The sequence below is a fragment of the Leuresthes tenuis genome, unplaced genomic scaffold, assembly GCF_036924035.1.
Source record: "Leuresthes tenuis unplaced genomic scaffold, fLeuTen1.0.hap1 SCAF_10, whole genome shotgun sequence".
Classification (NCBI taxonomy): domain Eukaryota; kingdom Metazoa; phylum Chordata; class Actinopteri; order Atheriniformes; family Atherinopsidae; genus Leuresthes; species Leuresthes tenuis.
The window spans coordinates 3,010,389-3,020,370 of record NW_027325364.1 but is presented as its reverse complement, the minus strand read 5'-3'; the positions used below and the strand labels follow the sequence as shown (position 1 = coordinate 3,020,370).

At 41.8% G+C, this 9,982-nt stretch overlaps 1 protein-coding gene across 1 annotated transcript; it reads left to right on the top strand.

The window, feature by feature from the left end:
* The first annotated feature begins 688 nt into the window (after nt 1–688).
* Nucleotides 689–8,917, top strand: il21r.1 (interleukin 21 receptor, tandem duplicate 1). The gene is made up of 8 exons (XM_072393397.1): nt 689–783; nt 975–1,089; nt 1,929–2,116; nt 2,500–2,630; nt 2,752–2,941; nt 3,047–3,128; nt 5,273–5,366; nt 8,102–8,917. The coding sequence occupies exons 1-8, from the start codon at nt 723–725 to the stop codon at nt 8,915–8,917; spliced, it is 1,677 nt and encodes a 558-aa protein (XP_072249498.1). The 5' UTR covers nt 689–722.
* Nucleotides 8,918–9,982: the final 1,065 nt, after the last annotated feature.

Below are 9,982 nucleotides of genomic sequence, written 5' to 3'. Positions count from 1 at the left end.
TGAAACTAACTGTGGAAAACTCCAAACCAACCTTTAACCCAGTACCCTCTTTTAAAAGAAATCTATTTCTGTCTTTCTTTTTGGTAAAAGTAGGTGAGGCAGACACCATGACTGCATCATTTTGTGAGCAGCATTTCTGTTTCCTGTTGACTTTTTCTAACTTTGGTTATCTGCTGCATATTCATAGCAGCCATTTGGATGTGGTGGGACGGCACCACAATACACTGCTTGCAAACCACATCCTTAGTCACGGTTCTGCCAGTGACGCTCTCACTGTGACTGAGTGTCTGAGTATTCTTCCACTCAGTGTTCAGACGTCAGTCCACAGTGACGCTGCTCACTTCTCCACAGACTAAGCTGTAGAATCCTTCACTCAAAGAGGTAAGATTGCTGTTTTTTAACAAAAATGTTCCTTTTTAAGGGTTTAAATACCTTTTTAATTCTGTGCATTCATGTAAAATGATGCTGTTCTGCTAACTTGTGTCTGTACTATGAATTTTGATTCTATTATTGCTGACGATGAGGTTGTTAACCACTTCTGGGATTGTTCAAAATGTACAAATGTAACCTTTGTCCCAGTGTAGGCACAACATAAAGGCTATTTTTCTTTTAAACGGGTCAGGTTTTGGTCTTTTACCACATAATTGATGTAAAACAGCTGCACCTTTGTTCACTTCTAGCTGCTGTATCTGGCAGGTGGTTGATAAACCCGAGTCATCCCCATGGCTACCACACCAGTGTCCTTATTGTTGCTGTGGGGCCTCACTCTTTATGGTCATGGCGGTAAGTTGGCTTATTGAGTCATTGTTTCTCATCGTCTTTCCTGCATCTATAAAGATCATTTTCACATTGTGAGATTGTGTGAGATTAAGCTGGCTCGTCTTTCTTAAACTCAGAAAATTGCTTTGTTTGGACAACAATTCAAGATTGAATACATTTGCAAATTAATAAAAGCACCCTCTGCATCTTTCCAGCAGCATTTGCATCTTTATGCGATGTGACCTGCTCAACTGACTACATTAAGTCCCTGAACTGTTCCTGCTCAGGCTCTGCGCCGACACATCCTGTCCTTCTGAGCATCAGCTGCAGGTAAAAGTTGTTGTGTCAGTGTTTATGAAGAGGAAGATGTTCTTTGACACTCATTTCTGCAGCACCAGCTTTAACTCGGATGGCAGCCCAGCAGTTTGCTGTTTGATTTCTTTATTTCTCCTTTTAAATGGACATGAAAAATGATTTAAGGAGGCAAAATAAGTCCACATCTATGACTTTGACTGCCATCCAGAGCAGTTAATTTCAAATTTAACTCTTTTATTTTCACTCTCTGTTCACTTCAGTCGATTAGTTAAACCTGAGCGTGTAAACCACTCAACCAGGGCGTTAAATACCAGTTTTCTTTGGGTTACAGAAACGTCGCAGCCTGCCTTCACTTGAAGTTTCCCTTTTCAAACTTACGGGCATTTGTGCAGGTGTTAAACAGACGCCTTCCGCTGTGTTGGATGTAACAAAAACATTTGTTTCGATCTGCACTAATGAAATACTTTTTATTTTCCACCCATTTACTGGGCGGGGCAGTTTCCAACTTTGTGACATCATCAGGTCTTATTTCCCAGCGGATGAACCTTTTTATATCACATTATTTTTTTAATTAATACTGATGTTTGAATCTGAACAGGCCACTTTGGTCAATTGTTTTTAGATGTAAAAGCATGAAATAAAGGCATTAAATCTTTACAGATTTAGAGTGAATGTACAGTAATATATATCACTGTGAGCTTTCAGGCGGGTTGAGTCAAACACACTTAAAAGCTTTATTTTAAGCTATTTATCCGTCGTTTGTGGACACAGTTGTGTTGTTTCATCTCTTTCTGAACCCATTAAGATGTCTGACAGACCATTACACGCCATAACTCACAGTTTGTCTCTTACAGGAACGACGACGATGAGGTTAATGGCAGCTGCGCTATCAAACCACCTCATTCCTGGTGCATAATCCTTCAGGAGGAGCTCGATTATGTTGCCTTTGTGGAAACATCCTGTACTGCAACTGCTTACCTGCAAAGCGATGAAGTAATGACGCAGGCCAGTGAGTCATTCAGCTGGTATCTGGCTGATACGGGTAGGTTCAACTCATAATAACATCTCAGGCAGACATTTCGTTATTAGTAATTTCTGCTGAACTGATGGCTCTGATATGTAAAAGGTTGTTGGTCAACCCAGAACTTCGTCAGAAGTTTAATCCTCATCTCTTCCTTTGATTAGAACTATTATTACTTCCAATGTTGATGAATTAAGGCTCTTTTTTCATGTCGCTGTTGGGTTTGAAAGTGTAGAAAGTCACTGGCAACTTCCCCAAACCTCCACCCACCTGTTTTTACCCTCCTCAGTCACACATGACCTAAAAATAATGTTCAACTGCCACTTGTGGTACAGAACATTGCTGTCATACATATACTTTCAATTTCACATGATGTTCTTCTCCCCCTGGGACTATTTTCACAGTGAAACCTGAGCCCCCTTTTAATGTTAAAGTGACAAACGCGGACGGGCTCTACAACATCACCTGGAACAACAACAACACATACCAGCTGACCTACAGGGTCCGTGTCAGAACAGCTGGAGAACTGTTGCAGGTAAGGTGGCAGCAGCAGAACAAAAAGTGAAAACTTGAATCTATTTCAGTACTTATTGTAAAGTCCCTCTGCTGGTGATTTCCAGCCTGAGCTCGTGTCTTTTTCTGTTTGCACCTCACAGAAAACGACTCACGAGCTTCAAGTGGAGAAAGAATATCTTCTGTTGGACCATAAAGAACTGCAGCCACATGCAAAGTTCATGGTGGATGTTCAGGCCAGAATGTGTCCTGAGTATTTCCTCCAGGGCCCGTGGAGTGAGTGGGCCTCCAGTGCAGAGCAGAGGACCTCCGGGGCCGCTGCGCTCGTTGAGGGTAGAGGAACATTTTTCATCTTGAATCAGGCTGTCAAATGTGCTTAAAGCAACTGAATGTTTCACTAAAAGGTAAAGTTTTGACATGATAACCTCTGTGTTCCAGGGATGAACATATTTTGGGTGTATATCTCGCTGCCGATCATTTTCGTCCTCGGCCTCCTGTTGCTGGGATACTTACAAAAACCGTGAGTACTTTAAAGAAACCCAAGGTTTCCTGCCTTCGTGATTGGAGTTTTTCAGCCTCAGCAGTGTTGCATCAGTCGTAAATTAGAAACCGAATTCTTCTTCGGCTCAGTTCTCCTTTGAGTTTCACCATGACTGCATGGTCGTTAATTACAGACAATATAGCCCGATTAGATGGAGCCAATTTAAGACTTAAGGTCATCCTCATATTGTCTTCCAGTAAATGATTAGCAAAGCGTTTCACTGCATCTATCTACACTTTCCTGGCATCACCTCCCACATATAGAGAAACCACTGCAGCGCTGTTTGTGCAGCAGAACATTGCACTCAGATAGCTAGCAGACATAGGAAGTCATGCAGAGTGTCAGTCTGTAACCTGCATACTGACGTTTGCTCTGCTTATCTTTTAAAATCTTCTGTGAACAACAGTGAATCGTTTTTATTTTTACTTTGATGCACACATTAGGTGAGAAATCCACAGTTGATCTTATTTGTGGTGCGTTCTGCCTGGTTGGTCGGTCATTTGTGAGTTTAGTTGGTTGATGTAGCTCAACATAAAGCACAGAGGTGTTATACAGTATTCAATCATGCATTCGTAGCTGGATGCTTTCAATAAATCAGCTGTGACAAATGAAATAATTATGCTGCGTGAATGCAGACCAACAGCAAGAGAAGAGCACACACTGCAACAGTTTCACAGTCTATGCACTGGTTTCCTGTCAGTTTTCGAGCTGGCTTTAGAATTCAATAGTTTATGAGGTACAATATGATCTCACATCGTAGTGCCACCTTTTTTATGAGCCCTTGCTGACCGGTGAAGATGTCAAACTGCCCTTAAGTGTGTCTGACCAAGGATGGGTCGGAGCTCCCCACTTTGTGCCAAAAATTCTATTTTTCATTTCAAAGACTGCAAAGAATTTGGATCTTTCAGCATCTACAGAGAATGCTATTATGAAAAAGTTCAGTACTGTGAGGAAATCTCCCTCAGGCAGAAACCGTCAGGCCTCCATGATCCATACAGCCACATGGGCTCAGGAGGAGGAAACAACACAGTCCTGCATCCAGAAATGTGAGCTGAAGCTGTATCACACCAGCAGGAAGCCATATATCAGCTCTGAGCAGAACCACGGCCCAGTTCTCTGGACTCCAGCTCATCTCAGAGGGACAGAAAGACAGTGGACACGTGTTCTGTGGGCAGATGAGTCCACGTTTCAGCTGCTTCTGGGAAAAACTGATGAGAAAGAGCATCCAGGCTGTTCTCAGAGGAAGGTTTAAAGCCAGCGTCTGTGATGGTCTGGGGCTGCATCAGAGTCCATGGCATGGAGGGCTTCATCTGGGTGAAGGTACCACTGATGCATGCTGGATGTTGGAGTTCTGGAGAGACAGATGCTGCCATCAAGGTGCCGTCTTTTCCCGGGAGGTCCGTGGTTATTTCAGCAGGACGATGCCAGACCCCGACACACTCAAAAGTCATGAAAGCTGAATCAGCACTTCTTCAGTGTAAACATGATTAATTTAGATTTATTCTAGGTATGGTAAATATAATAAATGGCACATTTCAGGATACAGTTTAATACATGAGCAGTATTTCCACAGTAATGCGTGACCTGGAGAAGGAAGAGGGCTTAAGAATGAAATTCTCCGGGTCATGAATTATGTAAACGGGTTTAAAACCTGGGAAAAGTCATCGTATTTTGTAGGGATGTGGCTGCATAAACATGTGCAGTACAATGGAATATGATAAGATTAGCTAGATGAAGATTAGCTAAAGTCATTTCAGCTTATTTTCATCTCATTGAGGTTAATTTAATGTGTGAGAATGTGTTGTCCCCCCCCCCCCCTTAAAAGGTCACAGTGAGATGAACTTTAGTTTAAGGTGGAAACCAAAGACTGCACTTAATGATGGAACTCTTGATGATAATGTACAGTAAAGCGGTTTTGTTGACATTTTGGACAGCTTGATAAAGAACTGTGGGCTAATTTATTATCAAACGCTAAGATCTGACTTTGACTCACGAATTCGGCAGAATCCTTCACGTGAAAACCTTTTTATGCTGTCAGCATTGATGGTTATATAAGAGTTCTTCTGCTTTTGGTCTTTTTGGCTCATGCACCTTCCTCACGACCCTTTTCTTTCGTTTTGCAGGTGTTGGCAGAAGAAACTTAGAACGATTACATCCTACCCCAAGCCAAATGAGTTCTTCAAGCCGCTGTACCAAAACTACGGCGGAAACTTCAAGGTAAGGCAAAGCAAAACAGCAAATTTGTCACTTCCAACTTTGGCCAGCAGGTGTTGCCCAAGACGGGACTTTCAGTGCATCTGGAGTGTGTTTGCTGGGATTTTCCCTTGACTTCACATTTAAGGGACTCCATGATCCAAATGAGTCAGTGTGCAGGGGCTTCAAGAGGCTTTTCATGATCTGTCTGGCATATTGTGGGCAGATATTTGTGTATGACAGTCAGACCTGTTCCACCCCGGTGGAAAATACCCCCAGTATGTGTGATTTCAGGTCTTTGATTTGCCATTGTGTCACACTAAAAACAGCCTGTTTTTTTTTTTTACCTGACGGGGAGAAGAAAATGTTGTGGTTTCAGTTTTTTTATGTCTCACTAATGTTTTATCTTCATTTGTAACCTTCCATCACCTTTTGTACTTTCCCCTAACTTTCAACTCTACTCCTCAAAGACATCTTTGGCATATATGTTGCCTCAAATATCCTATATAACACATATTTATATATATTAGGGCTATTTTTTTTTTTATCGCGATTAATCGCATTTTTCATAGTTAACTCGCGATTAATCTCTATATTAAAAATATAGAGTTAGAATAAAAAAAACACAAAGAAAAATGTATTTTATCTTTCATTTCTTTTTTCAAATAGAAAAGTGCATTGTAGACCCACTTGACGTGTCTATTTAAAAAAACACAGCACATAAAATACTACGATGTGGTCTGTAGCTGACAAACAGAACAGGGTCTAATGACAGTTAAATGAATGAAAAACTGCAGTTATTAGACACATCAGATTCAGAACTCTGAACTCTTAGTGACTTTTCTCCTTATTATTAAGCGAATTGCTAAGGCAGACCAGTCTGGTAACATTTTCAGGTGCCTTACCACCACCTGGAGGTCCCACACTCCAGTCCAGCAGAGGACAAACTGGGCCGCGATTAACTGCGATCAAAAAATATAATACGTTATTTTTTTAATTAATCACAATTAATGTGTTAATTATGACAGCCCTAAAATATATATATATATATATGGTACAAAGTAAAAAGTCTTGACATTATCACTTATATCCTATTGTATCAACATGCCCTATTGCCAGGATTATAAAAAGATTAGAAATGTAGATGTAGAATTGCCGTAACTTTTTAGAGATTCCTACTGGTGGAAAAAGAACACAGTTATATAAACTGTATTCTTTATACATTTCCATAAAAGCAGGAAAAAATCTCACATGCAAAGTGTTAATTCAGTTCATAAGTTAGTTTAAGTTTGTCTCTTTGTACAATTCTAATAAGCTTAAACATCAACTTCTTTGGATGTGGGCTGCCTTTTGTTCCGTTCTCTGTCAGATGATCCCACACTGCTTCAATAATGTTGAGGTCCGGGCTCTGGGGAGGATTCATCCCTCCATAAGACCTGTTGCCACTGATTTTCAGTCCACTTCTTGTGTCATTTGGCACAGCTCAGCCTTTTCTCCCTGTTTCCCTTCCTTAAGAATGGCTTCTTGTTCATTCCTTGTGTTGGGTGCCTCTTTTATAAGTTTAAATGAAATATAGGTCAGTTATTTTTGGCTTTACAAACTAGATGGTCAGATATAAGATGAAGAGGAGGGAGACACCAAGACTTTTAAACTTCACTAATACATGTGAGTAAATTGGGAGATGAGTGCACTTACACACATTGATCAGCAGGGAGCGCTGCTGCAGCAAATATCAGATGCAGCTTGCTGTCAGAAGGGAAGTGATCGAATATTTCTGAATCTATCGGTCAAGTTCTCTCCATATGAGACTGATTTGCATTAAGTATTGTTTTGGATTCAATACTCTCAGAACTTCTTAGGGCCGTTTAACTCATAGTTTAACTCATAGTTTTGTCATAAAACGTAATATCACAGTAAGCTGAGTATATGATATATAAGAATGATATATATATTTTAAAACTGGGGTTGATGTAAAGTCTCCTTTGGAAAGTGACTGTACTTTCCTGTACTATATGCAGTGCTCGATGCTTACGTCTTTGATAAAGACGTTCAGTGATATCTATGAGCTTTTCATGTCAGGATGTGGTGGCCGTGGCGTCAAGACTTTGATTCATGATTGTATCGCCTTGCTGCACGGAGGCTAAAGCTGGTCCACACTTATTCTACAGCTGAGTGCAAGTCATTCTGGCTTGTTTTCTTTATTTTGTGGCAGTTATTTTGCATTTAAATTCTTAGCTGATTGTTTTATTCAGAAGGATTCGTGAGAAAGGAGCGAGAATTAACTGTCACCGTGATAAGAAACCCTGGTGCAGATGTTAAATATATTCATCAGGATAAAGTACAGTTCAGAGGTTGTTCTATATATATATATGTTTATGCATTTAGCAGATGTTTTTATCTAAAGCAGATAGGGTAAGGACCCCTACTGGAGGTAATACCTTTCATGCAGGGGATTTGAACCCAGGTCTCCCACATGGAAGGTGGCAATCATACACTATCCAGTTCCTAGAGGTGCCATGTTAGTGTGTGTCAGGCTGATTTGATGAGACCTCAAAACCTTGTTGAAGGTGGAGTGGAAGCCCTGCTCTGGTAGCATTAGCTTGTTCCACGGTCTCGTATCACTCCACGTCTTTGGAGAAGTGTTGGATGTGTTGGATGTTTGTGCTGGTTATCATGCAGCCATTAAAAACAGTGAAGTCTTTTAACAGCTAACCTGCACGAATAATCCAAGTTAATGTTTCCCCTTTGCTCTGCTGCAGGAGTGGGTGAAGCCCGTCTTCAACGAGTTCGATTACCTGAGGATCGATACAAGTGTTAAGATGGTCAGTGAGAAGCATGACATTCTTCACTGGAGCAGCGAGAAGCAAAGCTTCGGGGAGGACGTCCAAACCAAAGAGGACGGTCAGTTCCTCCGTATGCCACAGCATCCCAGCAGCCTCCTGCTGCACTTCCAGGACAGTGGCAGCTCCCAGGGCACAGGCCACTCCATCGGTCACATCTCCATTCATACCGTCACCCTTTCCGGAGAGGAGTTCGAGTTCGAGGAGGAGGTCGGGTCGCAGGGCTCCCTCAGAAGTTACCAAGATGGAGAAAGCTTTGGCTCCTTTGAGGATGCCAACAGAGAGCATGCTGGCTACGATTTAGAGGAATCTCAGGTGATGGGCAGGCGAAGTGGGATTTCTCCTCAACACGAAAACCAAATAGTCGATGACTTATTAGTGGAAAACATGCATTTCCAGCCACGTGAACCAGAAAGGCTGTCGCTCAACTCGTTTGTGTCAAACGAGCAGTCGGAGGACGGCTACCCTCAGGTCGACCTGGACACCATCGACAGCGGTTTTGGGGAGTGCAGCAGCCCCGGAGTTTCAGACTCAAACCAAGCAGAGCAGATGGACTCCTTTCATGAGCACAAGAACTCAAACTATGTCAAGCAGTGGATGATCTGTAGCCCAAACCAGGAAGACGCTGTGAGCAGTGAGCTCCATGAGCTCCATGAGCTCCATGAGCTCCATGAGCTCCATGAGCTCCATGAGCTCCATGAGCTCCATGAGCTCCATGAGCTCCATGAAACGTAGCTGCTGCAGCCGCCACAATCCGCTGAGTTGGACATGAGGTTAAAACATGGACATCACTGCTGGGACTTTGATCAAAAATGCATGTTACTGCTGGAGAGTTTAGCTTCCATGTATATAGTCTGAATCTTTTGTTTTAAAATGTTTCCACCGCTGACAGAAGCTTTTAAACCATCCTTCACATGCAAAGTTCTTCATTCTCATCCCTTCAGGTGAAACAGTCTGATATTTACACGAGACGTTTCAGTGTTGGAGGTCAAATATGGAGTGATTGCATGTGGCTTTGATTTTTAGTGCTGGAGGATATGTCTCTTTTTCTGCCTGCTTCAACCACTCGATCAGCAGCGCCTTCTTATCAAGATGCAGGATGTCTGTTTCCCAGCACATGCAGTTTATCTACAACCACCAGTCATCCTGTTTTGTGCAGAGTCAGTCAAAAAAGAAGCAAATTTGAAGCAAAATATTATCTTTTAACGTTAAAATGATCATTTTGCAGGCATTGATGTCATGTGTTTGCACACAGCAGATAAACAGAAAGATGCTAAAGCAGCTGTTTTCCTTTGTAGGCACCCAGAAGCTTCTTCTTCTCTCTGCCGGCAGCCTCTGCCACACTGCCACTGCAGTTTGTGCTCAAACTCTTTCAATCTTGCAGGAGCTACTTTTGCAATGGCCAATTCCAGCTCATTTAAATGGTTTTCGATGGGCTTTAGGTCAGGATCCTGCCAGTTTAAAACACTTTGGAGTGCCTTGAGGTGACATCTGTTGGGATTTGGCACTAGATTAACCCTTTCATGCACCGTGTCCACTTGAGTGGATGGAAATAATCATTTTATTTGATCATAATAAAGTTTTTTTTAGGCCACTAAAGTGGCTGTTTCTGTTCCTCAGATGCACAATGTCCTTTCCATGTGGCATCTCAGTAACTCCTTAAATAATCTGTGTAAAAAAAGAAGAAGAATTTGTTCTTTTTATTCCTAAAGATAAATAAAAAGTCCTGACTGAGGCTTTCATAATTCGTGCATGAAAGGGTTTAGAAAAAAGAAGTTTTTCTTCCTTTTCAGCCATTTG

Excerpts from the sequence above, each read along its gene's own strand:
- il21r.1 (XM_072393397.1), top strand. The coding sequence starts at position 723 with ATGGCTACCACACCAGTGTCCTTATTGTTGCTGTGGGGCCTCACTCTT. Across the intron at positions 2,942-3,046 it reads GGCCGCTGCGCTCGTTGAGG|GGATGAACATATTTTGGGTG; the intron begins GTAGAGGAACAT and ends TCTGTGTTCCAG. Across the intron at positions 3,129-5,272 it reads CTGGGATACTTACAAAAACC|GTGTTGGCAGAAGAAACTTA; the intron begins GTGAGTACTTTA and ends TTCGTTTTGCAG.